This window comes from Aulonocara sp. 'chitande type north' Nkhata Bay, linkage group LG22, assembly GCF_057382095.1.
Source record: "Aulonocara sp. 'chitande type north' Nkhata Bay isolate Kocher_YH1m ecotype deep benthic linkage group LG22, A_spYH_male_GT1.1, whole genome shotgun sequence".
NCBI classification, from domain to species: Eukaryota; Metazoa; Chordata; class Actinopteri; order Cichliformes; family Cichlidae; genus Aulonocara; species Aulonocara sp. 'chitande type north' Nkhata Bay.
Window position 1 is genome coordinate 9,870,298 of NC_141364.1, and position 17,940 is coordinate 9,888,237.

At 40.6% G+C, this 17,940-nt stretch overlaps 1 protein-coding gene across 1 annotated transcript; it reads right to left on the minus strand.

The window, feature by feature from the left end:
* Positions 1-34: 34 nt before the first annotated feature.
* On the minus strand, positions 35-10,375 carry sall3b (spalt-like transcription factor 3b). The gene is made up of 4 exons (XM_086280448.1): positions 9,143-10,375; positions 2,356-5,307; positions 1,941-2,272; positions 35-1,010 (listed from the first exon to the last, which is right to left on the minus strand). The coding sequence occupies exons 1-4, from the start codon at positions 9,222-9,224 to the stop codon at positions 618-620; spliced, it is 3,759 nt and encodes a 1,252-aa protein (XP_086136574.1). The 5' UTR covers positions 9,225-10,375; the 3' UTR covers positions 35-617.
* Positions 10,376-17,940: the final 7,565 nt, after the last annotated feature.

The following is a 17,940-nucleotide window of genomic DNA, read 5'->3' on the forward strand; positions in this document are numbered from 1 at the left end:
TTTATGAGGGCCATTTTATTGTTTGCCAAAAAAAAAAAACCTTGCTGAAAGAGATAAAAGTAAATGAAAAAGCTTATTCTTGGCTGTGATTTCTAAGCAAAAAAAAAAAAGTGCTGTAATAACTAAGGAGTGTCACGTATAGATCTGAACATACAGGTGGTGTGTTCTGATTTTTATTCGGTCCGACTGTTGTTTAAGAAAGACAATTTCTCACCATAACACTGACAACGTATCTTTTCAGTTCATAGATGTGGATGTTCACGAGCATATTTTGTGCTTTGCTCTCACTGTAGCAGCAGCGGGCAGGTGTCCGGAGGAGAAAGCAGACTCTTTGCATTATTGATTATCGGACATATGTTCCCTTCTTCAGAGCAACCATACATCTAAGGAATTGTCAATTACAGTATGAGTTGAACAACTTCTTTACTGTGTAGAAAAACACATTCACAAATGACTGCAAAGTAAAATAGCAAAATGTGAATAACCTACTATTCTCTGTTGAGTCATAAAAAGTTCTTTTTCAAGTCTATATATAATACATAAGAACAAACAAGGTGTTTTACAAATATTTTAATGTCCATAATAACTTGCATAATTTCACAACGTTTGTCTTTTTTTCAATTGATTCCAATTTCTTTACTGTCATCAATCAGCAGAGAAAAATGTCTGTTGTTTCCCAGGTCGATGCCTGTCTTGGTTAGACTGGTAATTGGACCTCCTGCGGTGCTCACTCTGTCCATGCCTGCCGAGAGGGGGTGAAGCTGAGGGATGCCTCTGTTCTGGATCACCGAGATCTCGTTGTTCTTCATGGCCAAGCTGTTGGTGATAGCTGTCGCGTAACGGTTCCAGAATCCTGGGTCTACATTCATGGCTCGAGCTGCCAGGTCCTTCTGAAACATCTCTCCAAACTTCACTGCCTCTCCACCCAGCAAAGCCATGGGGTTGTCCACAGAAAGCCGCCGGCCTCTCCTTGCCGGTGCATTGTTCCACATGTGAGTTCCCATATGAACCTGAAAATGGCATTTAAAGTGTTATGTGGTAATCTTTTTCAAAATACAAACATAGTTATATATCACCTATAGGACAGCTGACAGTTTATTCATGTTAGATCTTTTGATTTTTTTCAAACACACCCTGATGGTTCAAATACATTTATTTAAACGTCATTTTTAGGCTCTGACAAAATAAAAGTTTGAACAGCAAGTTTTTATTGTTTGATCCAGAATCGATTTGTTGATTAATAATTAATCAGAAACCTTTCTGATTATTCAATACTGTAAAATATTTGTTTGTTTTTGGACAAAAACAAACATTATGAAGGTGCAATCTGGGGTTCTAAGGAATTCTAATGGGAATTACTTTTGATACTTCTTAACATTTAAGAAATAAAAGTAATAATCAGTTATGATTTTTAAGATCCAAGTGGTGAATAGCAGAGATTTTATCAGTGTTAGTATGATGTTGCACTAAATGATGAACAAAGTTTTAATCCTACAGAAACCTGTATAGTCTAAGCAGTCTTTTATTTTGAAAGGTGCATGATTTAAGCTTCCATCGATATGCTTCCTAATTCGCGTTAATGGATTCTTATAAGCAAAGATACCATGTAGAGAAGAATATGTATGCTTGGTAAATGTTCTGTTTTCGTTTAGTTCATCTGTCTCTGTTTTTCAATATGGACTGTTTTACTTTTAGACACATTTGAACAAGAGATCCTCTGAATGCTTTGTTTCTCTAAAACTGAAACCAGGTTCTTGGTCTAAAGGATTCCCGTCTTGCAGGAAGTCTTGTCTTATCCAATATTCACCACAGTAAAATGAGTCCTGGTTCACCTACTGTGCACTTTTTAAAACTTAATAGCAATAGGGAACAGTTTTCCTTGATAAGGTCCTAACACAACACAACACAACACACCAGAAAAAACATCAGTTTTTATCTACCTTCAGATTGCCTTTTGTGGTGAAAGCTCTACCACAGATCGAGCAGATAAACGGTTTCTCTCCGGTGTGAGTCCGCTCGTGGATCTGCAGGGCGCTGGCTGAGGAGAAGTTCTTCCCACAGACATTGCAGTTGTGCTGCTTTGGGGTTCGCCGAGGAGGCGCAGGGCCTAGCAGGGAGGTCATACCTGGGCTACCAACTGACGGATACGCTGGGGTGATGTGGATGCTAAACGGAGGATGGTGCCCTTCCATCGGGGTGCTCGGTTGACTGTGACCATTCACCTCAGTTTTTATCAAGCCCGATGAAGTGCTGGTAATCAGGCTTGGAATACCTGGAGTATAAAGTTATCTTTACAAAACTAAACTGTTTTTTAAGGTTATTATAATAAACATTTACATGGCATTTTTAGCTTACCTCTCTCTCTGCTCAGCTGGAATGACATACTGTAAGGCATCTCCTCTTTCACACATAGTTTGCCGGGCTGTGTTCCTCTCGGCTCTTGGGCAGCTGCTGGTGCAGAGGCAGGAGACTCAAATTGCTCTCTCTTCACTGAGGCTGCCAAAGGCTCCTGGGATTCTGGCCTGCTGTTGTCAACTGCCGGTGATTTGATCGTCATGCTTTCTGAGTTGCTTTGAAAGGGAGACGCTGATACACAAGGCGAACAGGAGGACTCGGACACATGTGGGCTGTTTTCACTACAGTTCTCCACCCTTTTCTCTGATAAAGCGCCTTCAATATTGAGCTGGCTGCTGTCTTTAAAACCATTAATTAGGGGTTTTGTACCAAATGACTGGTTTAGGCTTACAGCAGAGTCAATCATTCTCATTTGTCTCTCCAGAGCTGCTATACTTGACACAATGGCTAAAGACTTGGGGGGAGAATTACAATCAGAGATTAAGGGTTTAGATGTATATGCGCCTTCCTCCATATTTTCCACTTCCTCTTCACCATCCTCATTATCCTCTTCCATTGAAATATCATCAATGAGGTCATTGCCATTGCTGCTCAGGCTGTCAAAGTTGTTCTCATTGAAAGACACGTTGCTGTCCACCTCCTGCAGCCCGTCCACCGCGGCTGACTCTGAAATCTGACCAACCATGTGCATGCGGATATGCTGCTGAAGAACAACAGCATTGGTGAACTTCTTCTGACAAATGGGACACGAGTGTTGCACCTGCACTGGGAGAGTTTCTCGGTGAACGCCAATGTGAGTCTTCAGGTTTCCTTTGGTGGTGAAAGCCCTGCCGCACACTTTGCATTTAAAGGGTCTTTCGCCTGTGTGGATGCGATAGTGCATCTTGAGCGCGCTCTGACAGCTGAGGACACGGTGACAGAGGACACACTGGTTGGGATCTGTAATCTTTTTGTCAATATTCTCCACCAGCTGCTGAAGCTTTGAGGTCTCAGATGTTTGCATAGAATCCAGGAGGCCACACGATGGGAGTCTTATTTCGTCTGAGTTTAATGAGAGAGAAGGAGAGTTGGAGGCAGGAGATGCTGAGGCGATGGGTTCAGGTGTGGTGGTCACAGATGGGATGGTGGTGCTGGTTGTTTCAGAGGCAAGGTTGGGTCTCAGATTACTGGTGCAGCTCTGGGGCAGGTGCACCCCCTCTGTTTTCAGCACACTGGAGGCTTCTAAAACGGGAGAGAAACGAGCCTCGCTGCCTCTGTGGTTAGGTGACACAGATACACATTCACCAGGAGCTGGCTCATAGGAAGATTTAACAGATGGTGTTACACTTACAGGGTCATTTGAGCCGCCGATACTAGTAATAGTGGAGGAAAGCGGAAGACCCAGAGTGGCTGGCAGAGTTGCTACAACCGGCTTGCTATCCAGCCAGGAGGAGACAGGTTTTTCTGGAGGGATGGACATTCCATAGGGAATCCCAGAACTTGTTGGCACATTATCCAGATATTCTGGCACTGGGAAGGGGTTCATCTGAATATGAGGATACTTCTCTTTGTGCCGTTGAAAGTGCACCTTTAAGTTCCCCTTTGTAGAAAATCGGTTGCCGCAGATGTTGCATTTGAAGGGCCGCTCTCCTGTATGGGAGCGCAGGTGGATCTGCAGAGCACTGTCGCTGCCAAACACTTTGGCACAGAACCTGCATTTATGCTTGAAGAAGGGCTCCTCTGGGCTGGGCTTCGTTTCGAACAAGGACACATTAGGCAGTTTCGCTTTCCTGTGCTTCATCAAGGCTGCGAGAGGGTCAAGTGCATTAGCTGTGGCGGCAATGCTAGCCAGGGGATTGGGAAAAATGACGCTGCTGGGGGGGCTCTGAGGTAGAAATGGCAGGCTAGAAGAAGAGCTGAGTAGACTGCTCTGTGCCAGCGAAATGGGGCTGGAGGAGCTCAGTGTCTGAGTACTGCTAACACTGCTGGTGTGTGAGCCTGTGTAAGGAGGCAGCAACGTGGAGATGCTGCTGCTGCTGCAGCTGGAGAGAGATGGGGTCGTGTTTTCTGAGGAGGCTGAGGTACATGTGACATTCTTAAATGTGGGCTGTCCACATATAGTTTGTGAGGGCAGGGTTTGCGACTTTTCAAGCACAGAAGACAAAGAAACAGCCGCCTGTCCGTTAATGGCGGAGGGAATCGTTCCTGACAGTGGCAGGACGGGAGGAGGGATGATGCCTTGTGAGGGGAAAGGGTTAGGAGCCAAAGACAGGGACCTGGAGACTGGGTTTAATGCTGCTTGTGTTGGTTGTCTGTTCATGACAGCTACCTGGCTGCAGATCTGCTCTATAAGCTGCAGCTGGTGGACCTGTTGTTGCTGCAGAGCTAGCAGGTGTTCCAGGATCACCGGGATAGCTGCTGAAGCTGCCTTCCCTCCTGGACCGCTGCTATTGATCCCCTGGGAAAACTGGGCAACAGCCACCCTGGTGCTGTGAAGGATCTCAAGTGTCACGTTGGTGCTCGGCATGCTGTAGCTGGCAGCTGCAGACATCTGGGAAGGAGTGGACTCAGCTGAATCCGGGGGATGGGGGCTAGGCGTTGTAGTGTATTTGTCCTGTGGGCAATGTTCAAGCTCCATAGCTTCATCCCGCTCCCTCCCTTCCTCCAAATTATCCAGACTGTCATTGTCATTCACCAGTGTTTCTCCCAGCTCAAAGCCGGCATCCGTGGACTCTGCAGCAGATGAGTCACTGGACGCTACGCTGGGAACTGGAGACGGCCCGACAGGAGATTCCTCCGGTGCAGGCATCCCCTCGCTGTCCTTTACTATCAGCACCAAGGGATCCTCAGTGCAGACTTTGTGGTGCTCTAACAGTTCGGTCCAAGTGAAGAACTGAGCACAGCATTTATCACAGATGTGTGTTTCCTCACTGTCTTCATTGGCCTTCTCTCGCTCCATGCCAGCCAAAATCCCTGAGAAGGAAAAAAAACAAGAGTAGAATGGGAAACTGATCACTGAATGTCCCGATGTTTCGTCGGTGGGACGAATTTTCTCTATATCACCTTTCACCTATGGTCCCTTCCCCCTCTCACTCGTGCGTGCACACACACACACACACACACACACACACACACACACACACACACACACACACACAGCGGTGAGTCCATCTTTCCAATCTCGTGTTGTGCGGACAACCATTGTTTAACTCCACTGAACGTTGAAATCCACAAGACACCCTGCAGCGTCCAAAGATAACAAACATGTCAAGCTGAAACGGGACGGTTTGTCAAGGAATTATCTAAAACAAATTTAGATTAAACTGCATATGTGCCGTAAACGTTATGCACACACGTGCATTTGTATGTGAGAACAAATTATGAACCACAGGAGGAAAGGTTTGGGGCATTTTAAGGTTTATTTTTAATATAAAAAACTGCATTTAACCAAAGACCATGTTCAGCTACTTCAAAGTTTACAGCTGTGGAGTGTGTGTTCATTTTTAATGAGACGTGACTCTAAAAGACTGCTTTTAAGTGTCTGACAGAAGTTTTCAACTCACACTTAAAGTAAAATTAAAGTAAAAGTAAAGAGTGTGTGAAAACACATATTTGTCAAAATTTCTATTTGGAAAAAGTGAAGTGAATTAACCTAAACTTAAAAAAACTGTTGTAACATTTAATAATCTACACAACCTGAAACACATGTTATACCCTGATTGTTATTAAAACATCGTGTTCGCTCTCAGGGTCTGATAAATTTAATTGTCTTCTCAAATTTCTTCAGGAACACATCTGTGAATCTGCATCAGCAACACATATCTCTTTTTTATTTTTGTATTTCATGCATCTAAATACCAAAAATACAAAATACATATAAAAATAAAAATACTAAAAAATACCCTGACGTGAACAGGACGTAAGAGCGTGCCTTGTCGTCCTCGTTTCCAGACTTTTCCTGATGTATTTTCTCATATTTTAGCACAATTCTTTATTTTGAAATCTTCATTTCATTTTGCCCCGTTTCAGTAGCTGATATGTGACATTCCTTATGACAGGATTTCACACTTTATGATCACTGTTGCATCTGTTCAGGTTTTGCCCCATTAGGAAACAGACAGTAATGCCAGATGGGAAGTTTTGGGGAAATCACTACTGAATTATTGCACATATATCCGGGTATTGCTACACTAATTTAAGGATAACAATTTTTAAAAACTGACTATTTAGACGGATGGATATTTTCAGGGATTAGGAACGACTGTAATTGGATTTTGTTAACTGAGTATCTTTACAAACTTCCATTCTTGTAAGCATCACACGTTAAAGACACGTTCACAGGGACTGTCAGCGTTTTTTCCTTAAGCAAACTAAATGTGAATTTTAAATAATTTTAGATTGAAAGATGTGTGTTTGTGCTAAATTTGACACGAACGTGTGTCTGTGTGGCCCCATATGTGCACATAATTCGTGTGTGTGTGCACACGCGTGTGTGTTTGTGTTTCCGACTTAAATCAATAAACTCCAATTATCACATTTCACCACCTAAAAGAATTACTCCCAGTGTGCTGGAGCTAAAAGCAGCCGGAGACGTCTGTTATATTTACAATTATACGAACACACTGAACAAATCCTCACGCAAACACGCAGAACAATGTCTGCATTAAGGAGGAAATTAGTTCACTAACCTATTATAGACATGTAGCTCCAAATGTGGCACGTCAGAGATTTTATAAAAAGAATTTTTTACAGACTTTTTTTCAGTTTAAGAAGTAAGAGTGTAACCAGAGCAGAGTAGAAAAATCTATTTGAAAGTCAAACTTGTCATGGGTAAATAATCAGAGTCCTTGCCTCACAAAGTGGGTGGTCTGAGGATCACCAGGGCGATTCAGCAAACACAGGAGTGAAAACACTTCCACTGTTTTAGCACAGGATTTTGTCTGCTCTCTGTAAGATTTACTTCCAATGAAAACAAAGAAAAGATCGGATTTGATTTAAACCTTTAAATATATTTCCAAATGTAATAACACGTGATGGGAATTTATTTAAAAATGTCACCCTCACTCAATCCATAATGTCAGGAACAGTAAACAGATTTATGTTGGTTTCTTGTGTGGTTTGGCGATGAGAGGAGAGAGGGGGAAAAAAATCATGAAGCTGCAGCTGAAAAGCAAACAGATTCGCAGCCCAGCATTAATGCTTCTGTGACTCTCTGCGCGACCTCTGGGTCGCAGAGGTCAATGGTTCAGATGTACTAATTGTATTGTGATCCAGACATGGACCACTTGCCCCTCTCAGGGTGATGCTGCCAAAGGTTAAGTCAGCAGGCTCAATCAAAGCCCAGCTCATAGTGGCGGAGCCCCCTGCTTGGCTGGAGGGCGGTGGGAGGGCCCGAGTCAGGAGGGCCTCTTCCACACTCGACACCTTTTCACAGCCACGCATAAAAACAAAGTCACATATAATTCAATGAAAAATACGCAACAAAAACGGCAATGATGATAAAAATTGCGATTCCACCAGTGAAGCTGATTTTTTCATTTACAGGCCTTTTACTTTTCAGGGTTATGCAAACAATAATAAAAAACCCTCCATCAACATTAACATAATTAAAATAAGTCAAATGAATGATATTACATCAGCATTATTTGGATGAATTTATATTTACGTCCCTGGTGGAATGTAAAAGTATTTCAGCTGATTCTGCACCAAATTGAGAGGCCAAAGATTAATTTTAAAATTCTGTTAAATTTCAGTAAACATTTTGGCCTCTTCCAGCAGTTTAAAGGTTGATTTACACTTAAAATATTAATGCTGATACAATTTAATGCTCAGCTTCTTTGTTGATTAAAAGGTTGAATAGGGATTTCCTGCAAGCACACCAGATTAAATCCTGACACTGAAAATATACAAGATAAGAGTTATAGTGTACTCTAACATGGGATGGTCATATGTTTTAATGATTTTGTTCTGTTTACAAATGATATGAAATGCGCTGATAATCCCTAGTCATTATTTTATTCATGGACTTCCCTAATGTTATAATTAAAAACTTTAAATCAATATACATATATATTTAAAAAAGGGTCTTGACTTACTTAAACGTCTTACTTTATTAAGAAGCTTCTTCTAAGACTATTTCTATTTGATTTATAATATGAATGTTTATCATTAAAAGTTTAATAGTTGGCAGGAGGACTTTGTCCCCCAAATTAAAAAAATACAATAAAATAAAATATGAACATAATGTGAAACAAAATATAAGATTTCCGTGCGTTTCTTGCTTCATGTGGGGGTTTTGTTTCGGCGCAGTCCTTCACAGCAGGTCCTGTTTCTTCAACATTTAAACACCAAGCAAATAAACTATTACATTGAACTTGGTTCATAAAGAAAAATGTTAAAAGATTTCAGTCTACAGTTGCCACTCCATATTGTGTCAACATCTTCTCCAGCTGTTAAATCTCGACCTGCACGAGTCAAAGTAAAGTTAAAACTAAATGAAAAAAGCTTCCTTGTGATCAAATCATGAACTTTTTCGGATTTTATCTTTAAAAAGTTTCCCTAATGAGACTTGAAAGCTAAACAGTGTGATACAGAAATAATGCTAAAATAATAGGTGTGTTTCCGCAGAAAATGGTAAGTAAAATTGTTTAAATTAATTTGCATTCTATTTTATTTTACAAATTGCCTAAAAAGTTTTTTTTGTAACAGAATAAATAATTTTGAATAAACCGTCTAAGACGACAGTTCTTCTTCACGCAGCAGCCTAAAACCCCCCTGAAAAGTCGTCCAAAGCTCCCCGGACACTTACCATTATTGCAGAGCAGTCCGGTCTGTATCGCCTCCTCATCTGACTTGAGGTGCTGCGGCTTGGCTTGCTTTCGCCGGGACATGTTGATCTGTTTGTGCGCCTCGCTGCTGCCTTTCGCCGAATCATCTACAAGCAGCGAATGGGACGCTTCGTGGAGAGCGGGTTCGGTGAAATAAGAGATCGGAGGATGGTGTTGATGCCCGAGTGCAGATTGCGCATGTCAGTGTAATTATGATGGAGGAAGGATAATGCTTTTACGACTCTAGCTGCCTTTCGATGGGTGATTGGCTGCCGTCCAGCCAACTCAAGGTAGATATGGAAATGAGGGATGGTGTTTAATAATAATTAGTTCACTTCCTGTCCGGTGTGCGGCTGATTTTACGCACATCTCCGAGCAGCCAACATGGTTTAGTCCGATCTGAACTCCTGAGAGTCTTAAGCGTTTTGGAACGGTCTTGGTTTTAACTCTGTGGTCAAATGCTGCATCTTTAGATAGTCCGTTTGAGTCTAAGATTGTTTTATTTCCTTTCTCAGCTCTTGGATTGGCTTAGACATTCCACTTTGAGTTGACTCCTCGGGAGGTGGATGGCTCGATGTCCCAGCTGAATCCCTCACACACACTCGCGGCAAAAGCGTAACACTAGCAGGAGCACCCTCAGAGAAAATAGGCTGAACACCTAAAACTGCCTCAAGCCCAGAATCAACGCGACGGAAGAGGTAACTCCCTAACAGATCAGATTTCGCAGGATTGGATACGTGCGTAAAGTCAAACTTTGTGCGTAAAAATCTCACTCAGGTCGTACGTAGATCCGATCTTGCACTGGTGACTATCGGAAGTGAGATCCCTGGTTTATCCGAGCTACCGGCGCTCTCCTTGTTGCCTCCGCCTCCGGTCCATCATTAGATGCCCTTCAGCCGCCTGCGATAGGCTACTGCCAGGATACCACAGGAGGTGTTGGAGCCCTTGCTTCATTTGTTACGACCTCCCACAATTTGGCGCCATAATAGACTGAAAAATGTGTCGGAGAAGAAATCCTCCCTCGAGTGAGCATCAGGGAAGTGTATAAGATAAACCCAGATGAGCTCAGTTTGAAAATAAAACTAGGCTGAATACACCTTTTTTGTAGCTTGTATATATGTTTTACCGGTTGGTTGACATAATAGCAGCCAATACAGACCAGAGTTTAAACTTAAATCCAGCTCAGTTATCGATAAATTAAAAAAATCCTTTAAAAAAGAAAGTATGCAAGAGTATGAGGTGTATAATAAAATGTGTTTGAAACCCTTCCACAGACTGTAGCTATTTCAAAGCTGGGAGAAGAATGAAGCATACTTCAGCAAAGCTGTAATCCCCTTTCACCAGACATTGTCCCCAAACTTGTAATTATGTGGTATTAAAAGATGCAGCTGGGGGACGACAGAATCAGCTGTTGATAATTGCAAGTACTACACAACAGCCTGGTATTGATCGGCATGTCTCCTATTCCCCTGCTATAGAGAGATAAGGAGGCCCCACTCTTGCTCGAATATAATTTCTTCTGACCTATCAGGTTTCTACAGACTTATGATGAATAGCCAGAGTGGCCGAGAACGCTTATCTAGAAACTCAACCCTCCTTGATTCGATATTGATTCTTTGTAACCAGCGTCAGCACACAAAATCAAACTAGCAACTACTTGACCATGATCTCTTCCAGATTCTAACTTGGCCTCCACCCGTGCAGACTCCACTCTATGCCCGAAGCACCACTTGATTTTAATCATTGTGAACATCTGTTAGACAAACAAATGTATCAGTTTATATTGTTTAATATGAGGAGGAAAGGTAATCCAGCTGAGCCACTTAAATAAATTATATTCATTAATAAATAAGTGCTGAAAGTAAGCAATTACACTAAAAATACACAAATCACTTAATTAATAATGAAACAAAAAAGGCACTTGGGAGTTATTCATGATGCTATTTTGGCGACCTATGCTGCTAAAACTGCTTCGCTTTTTTTCAGCAGGGCAGAAGAAGTCTCCAGTTAATTTTGGGGCAGCAGTAAGTGGAGTTGTGGTGTTAGATTGCAATACAAACACTGGCTTAATTTAAGAAACAAAGAGGTCCTGAATCCTGGATGAAGCTATTACACAGGATTTCAGTAGAATTTTTGTTTTCAGTGGTTTTGTTGGAAAAACAACTGACCAGTAGTATTCCAGGCTATTTAATGAAGAGAAGTCTAAAAATAACTTTTAAAGCTGTAAATACTGCAAAAATACAGCAATAGCATATAAGGATGGGTAAAGAAGAAAACAACATAAAGTACCTTTGTTTTGGTTTGGACCACAGCATCAGTGAGTACCTTTTAAACATGACTTTAAAGGCCATATCACATGATTCACAACACTTTTAAGCCACTATTGATTCATGCGGATGAAGGCATTGTTGTTCTGGAAGAGAACACAGTTAAAAGTGATCTTTCAGAACAAGTATGTATTCATGTGCGCTCAACCTTAATTTCCTCCTGCAACCTTTTTTTTCCACCAATCCAGTACCAGTGCCAAATCTAGAACCAGCTGTTTGCATTTCCAGTAAAAAAAAAAAAGACCTGCGCTGGTGCCAAAAAGCTGGCACAAGTACTGCACCACAAAATTGCTGGGCCCAGATTTGGACCCACTGAAGTAAGTAACTAAGGGACGGGTTATGGCAAGAAACTCACAGATGATTTGCAGATTTTGTCCACTATAATTTTCATCACATGGATTTATGAACATGACGTTTTGCCACTTAATTCAATGTTATACTCAGTTCTTAAACCTGCAGAAATGTGGGCTGGTATAACCAGGCATCAGCATCACATCTGTAGAAACCAGGCATCATGGCACAAAGGACCCAAACCATTACCACCGGATGCCTCGCTGTCAGGGCCAGTGACTCATGGTTTTCTTTTTTTGTGTCATGCTTCCTTGTGTTACATAATGTTCATTTTGTTGTACAAATCAAACCGTACCCGCCTATAATTATATGCCAAAATATCTGATATAAAGGAGGAAGAGGATTAAATTTCCAAACATGGGCTGTTATAGTCAGTAATAATCATTCTAGCCTGATATCCACTAACAACTGAAAAAACACAGGAAATGTGATATCAGTGGCTATGGCATGAATAACATAGAAGGTATTTCTTTTCTTTCAGGAGCCTGGAAATGATAAATACCAACAAATCAACAAGCACATCTCCTAAAAACAACATCACATTTAATACAGATTACATTCATTCATGTTTTGTCCACTACACAAGAACTTGGAAAAGATATCAATTAATATAACAAAGTGTTTGTGTGTCTGAAAATAGGCCAAATACACTATTATGTTTGAATTAATATAAAATGAAAGTTAAAATCTGTCATTTGTAATGTTTAAGTTCTTTGCACATTTGCGTATCAGTCATTTGTGAGCAAGAAATTGACAGTGAGGTTGACGTACTCGCCAAGATTACAATTTGATGCTTCAGAATTGAGAAGCTTCTCTGCAGCCACATTTTCTGTATGAAAATTACAGTAGGCAGCGATTTACTAGCAACTAAAAGGAGGAGCAGATACACCAGCGGCTCATCAGCCGGTGCCAACTGAGGAATGCGAAGGCTGCTGTACAGAGCATGAGGCCACAGATGGAGATATGACAAGCTAATGGCCCCTGAAGACAGTGATCAGCCACGAGAAAAATGCAAAACTTTCCAGAGATATATCAGGCTGAAAGACACGGCAAGACTTTGAAACTATCTATTCATACTGAGGTATTTATGACTAACAGGAAAAGCCTTGCAGAGAATCTGCAGGGAATAATAAAAATGTTTATGCACAGATTTTTACCTAAAGAGCTTCAATGTGTTCACTGAAACTTGACTGGCCTACGTGGTGGTGATTGTGGAGCCAAAAACTGGTTAAACTCACTAAAATGTTTTTAAAATGTTATTTTTAATGATCCTAATATGAGCAGAAGATTTACAGTGAGCTTTAAAGTGAAGTTGATAGACTGTTAGATCGTCTTAAAATAATTTAATACATGCTTAGGAGGACATTGGTGTTAAATTCTTCAAATATTCTTTTAAAAGCTCTTTTAGCTAAGCCTGATTTCCTAAGAAGTTCATTGATAATGGACAAATCTACAGATCAAATTACATTCTGTGCTAATAAGGAAAGTAAGAGCCACATATGTTCTGTGGTATGATAAATATGTGAGGATGTAACCAGAGGATGCTATTGTTTGCCTTTTTTGACTTATTGTAGTGACTAAAATGACAGAGTGAGGTGATTTATTAGCTTTTTATATTTTATATAAGAACTGATATAAGACTGATATACTTTTTGTTATGCATGAAGAGGTTACTCTGACTCAGTAGAGCCGTTTTCATTGTCAGGCATTTGTATTTGCCTCCTGTCTTCTCTTACATCTGTTAGCCATGGCTCAGAGAAAAACATTAAAACGTGGTAATTACAAGGGAACGATTGTGTTAAAATAAAGCTTATGATGTTAAAAAAAAAAAAAAACTTGATGCCTACATAACTTTCCATTATTCTCACCATACCAATGGGACAATTCCTTTAAAAACTATAAAAAGTTAAAGCAGAAATGGACTGAAAAAATTGTGGTACAGTAGAAAACATCTTTTATTGTTAGAAATATCAGCTGGGTCATAAACTACCTCACTGGGTTACTTGAAGGTTAAACATTTCACAGCTGCCCAGCAAATACAGTGGAAAAACTGGACTGTACAGTTTCTGGAGAAATTGCTGTTGCATTGTTGCTACGCACAGAGATCCTTGCTTTGTCTCCTGTAGGTTGAGGTTAAAGTTTGGTAGGGTGTATGTACCCAATAAAATGGCACATACACCCTACCTAAAATGGCTAAAATGGTGTACCTAAAACGTGGCCAGGTACACAAGTGTGCCTAATAAAGTGGCCACGCACAGGTGTACCCAATTAAGTGGCTGACTCCGTTTTTACGCACACGGTGTACCTAATAAAGTGACCACAGGTGTAACTAATAAAGCGGTCACAGATGTGCCTAATTAAGTGGCCAGCCACCTTTTCAGGCACACAGGTGTACGTAGTAAAACGGTCAGCATCTTTACAGAGCTCCAGGATGTCACAGCATCGATACCTGACCCACAAAATCACAAACAGCCAGGGACACTAACAGAAAAATAAATAGTAGCTTTATGTGGTAGGACTCGACTTAAGCGGTCAAAGAAGTGCAGGAGACTGATGCTGTCCAGTGTAGCAAGTGATTTATTCACCATTCTGTGGCCCAACAATATTTACAAAGAAACAAATAAGAAACTCAACTCTATAATTAACTCAATTCAAATAAACATAACTGAACTTAAATCAACGGAAATTAAGGTCAAACTGCACACAGCTACACTGACCTGAACCTTTCTTCCGAAACACCTGAGTTCGTCTGCTTAAATAGTCCCCTTAATCAAACACTTTCTCCTCTGGACTATTCCATTCAGTAGGTAGGTGAGATGAACATGATTATATTCATCCTCTACTTTCTCCTCTTGACTGGCAACATAAACTCTGGTGTAATCAATACATATCACAACATTAAATCTATTTCTTTATAAACCCTTTAAAATCAACTTTATTAAATTATAAGAATTCTTCCCCTCCTGCACTTGGTCCCTTCCTGTGACCTCAGATGAACCCAGAAGGTATAAAGCAGGAAGTAGAACTACATTTCCTCCTTTTGCTTCTGGAAGACAGGTAGGTAAAGGTAAGTTCAAACAGTACAAATTAACAGTTGAAAGAAATAACTTGTTAACTTAACAAACTTGTATGAATTGATTTAAACCAAGATGTTATATTATATAATCTGTAAAAGTGCAGAACATAAACAAACCCGGGATAGTAGATGTTTGCCTATTGCAGATTACATGTGAAATATGGTTAAATCAAAACAAGAATGTTAACTAAGAATGTAGACAAATGGTCTTCTCACCCACTTTGTCACACTTTAAATCAGTTCCTGTGTGAAAATGAAGGTTTAGTTTAAAAATTCTGAAATTTTACATCATATTGGTCTTTGATTAAAAAAAAGGACTTTTATTTTGAAATTTGACACACACACACTTAGTCCTTGTCAGGGTCTACGACTGTTGTCTGTTGTCCTTCTGTGTTTGTTTGTGAATGACAGTATTTTCAGTGTATTTTGGAACAAGCAGCATTGTGCTGCAAGTAGTTAACGTATGACATCATGAAAATGTTTGTCCAAGCGGCTTATTTTACTCAATCGTTGTCAGTTTTACAGCCTTCTTGCTGACAAAGTCATCGCATATGGCTCGCCATAGCACACTGAAGTAAGGTGGTTCAGCTCAGGAGGCATGCCAGAGAGTTTCTTTGATTTATGACTGTAGTGTTTCTTCACAGTGACAGCGCACTGACTCAGTGTGGAAATATTGTTCTTTACTTTTAAGGTTTTTGTTTTGTAAATGACAGATTTGTTAAATGTTAAAGTTTTCAGATCACACTTGCACGTCTTTAAACTAAAAGAAGGGGAAAATTGGAGGTGTTTTGTAGGTAATTATGCAATGTTTTTACCCACGAGCGAGAATGAGTTTTAAAAGTATATTTTGGGAATGTAGTCAAGCTCATTAATAGGGCGGGATTTCTAAATTACCCACATTATCTAAGAGGTGCAATGTTGAAAGCCACAGGCAGCAGCCGCAGTTTGTAACTCATGAGTGTGTGGAGCCAGCTGCTTCCTTTGATTTACTTTTCATTGAAACCAACAGGATCATAACAATTTTTCTAGTTGAAAATATCTCTCCTGTGAGGGGCTTCAGGGTGGCAGTCTGTTTAGCCCTCCACCACTGGCACTGTGCTCTATAATATCTCTAAAAGAATTGCACTCACTCAGGCTCTGTTTCCTCATATAATCACACAAAGGGATTTTTCTAGAAAATGATCGTAAATCACAGGCTGGATCAATACAGCAAGCCCAGGCTGCACTAGCCTGATAATACAATCAATAGGGGTATTTGGATTTTAATTAATACATTGCGGCACCTCAGCCCTGAAACAGTGAAATATGACCCCAAACCCTTTTGAAATACACCCTTCAGAGCATCACATACAACCCTGATATCTGCTACAACTCATCAGTTGTCGATGTGATCTGGTACCTGAGGAGCTGAAGGAACAGAGGGCTGCGGGAAAGAGGGGATGGGGGTGAAAATACAAGTGGACACACAGGATTTGTAAAAGAAGCATGTAAAACAAAAGAAGTCAAGATAGTAGAGACAGGATTCAGGCCAAGTGATTCTTTTAAATGCTAACCATAGCATGACAGTAGATAAATAGGGTAATATGAAGGTAATTACATTACTAATGGCATTTCCCATAGGTTTGCATAGTGTTAGTCTTGTATAGTCTTTGTATAGTCTGACATTTTTGTCTTTTAGACAAAATCTGTGAAATAGCAGGTACAATGTTCATCACGTTTGCCATCTTAGTATATCTTTAACTAGGTGCCAGACCAGGGGAGGCAACCTTTCTGATGGCGAGTGCCATTTAAAATTTTCTCAGAAGTCAGTGTGCCATATTATGTGCCATATTAGCAATAAATTTAATAATGCTCTATATGAACAATTACACAATATATAGAACCACTTTATAGAATCATATTTGTTTGCAGATGTTGGCAGCTATCAGTGAATAGTTATCAGCTATTTTGAAACAAAAAAAGACCAGCTGTCAGCTACTTAGAAACAGATCCTGGTGTTATTTGTCTCTCAGAAACAGTTCATAACTTCCCTTCAACTCATTCCTGTCACCTAAAAGGTAAACCTGTTTCTCCATCACCTGTTCAGCTCTGATGATTCAGTAAGGACATCTCCTGGTTTCATCTTCATGTTTCCCTCTCACCAGATAACCAAACCATATCATGACCAGCAGCTTTTTTGCAGCTGTGGCTCCAGCAAACATCAGCTGATACTAGAAATTAATATTAAATAAATTCTAACAACAGCTGATCAAGCTTAAACGTGCTGCTGTTGTTTAGCACAACATCCGGCGGTTTCTTCTTTCTGGTGCAAAGTGGGCGATAAACAAACGAGAGAGAAAAGCCGATCAGCTGATCATTGATCAGTTTCATGATTGAAGTAGCAACAGGAGAGAGAGGTGAGAGAATGAGAGGAGAAGAGGCAGCTGTGCAGCGTAACGACAGAATAACTTCAGCTTTGTTTCTTTTTCCATCCTAGACAAACTGCGTCCCCTCTCAGCTCAACACGAAACGCATATTTTCTCTGAATGCGGGACGACTCCATCTTTTTACGGGACGGTTGGCAACTCTACTAACTAACCTTATGAATAAAATAAAGTTCACTATCAGTAACATCAAAGCACCCAACCAGCTGTATAGAAACTCCATCATGCTAGCTAGCACACAGTACGAGTTATTGTAACTGACTGTAAAAAGTCAGCACAACGAAAATAAACTCCACCTAAACTTGGTTTATATCTGACCCAGATAGACTGCAGGTCATAACTTCTTACCTGAAGTTCAGTTAGCCTGATACTCGGACCGGTGCTGCCTCGGGGCTGTCCTCCTCCTGCCTCCCCTTCCCTCATCCACCTGCTGGCCTCCACCACTTGCTAATTTTACTGAATCTGAGGAAGCACCGCTACAGCCACCACCAAACAACTTGAGTTATTTTTACACACCGACCAGCATCTGGCTAATCCACCACCTTTCATTGTTCATACCATTACAAAAAAAAAATAAAAAAATAAAAAATCATCGGGCCACT

Bases quoted from the DNA above. Each gene is read 5' to 3' on its own strand.
- sall3b (XM_086280448.1), bottom strand. From the start codon at position 9,224: ATGTCCCGGCGAAAGCAAGCCAAGCCGCAGCACCTCAAGTCAGATGAG. The intron at 5,308-9,142 runs GTAAGTGTCCGG...TTTCCTTCTCAG, and splicing joins CGGACTGCTCTGCAATAATG to GGATTTTGGCTGGCATGGAG. The intron at 2,273-2,355 runs GTAAGCTAAAAA...TTTATACTCCAG, and splicing joins CCAGCTGAGCAGAGAGAGAG to GTATTCCAAGCCTGATTACC.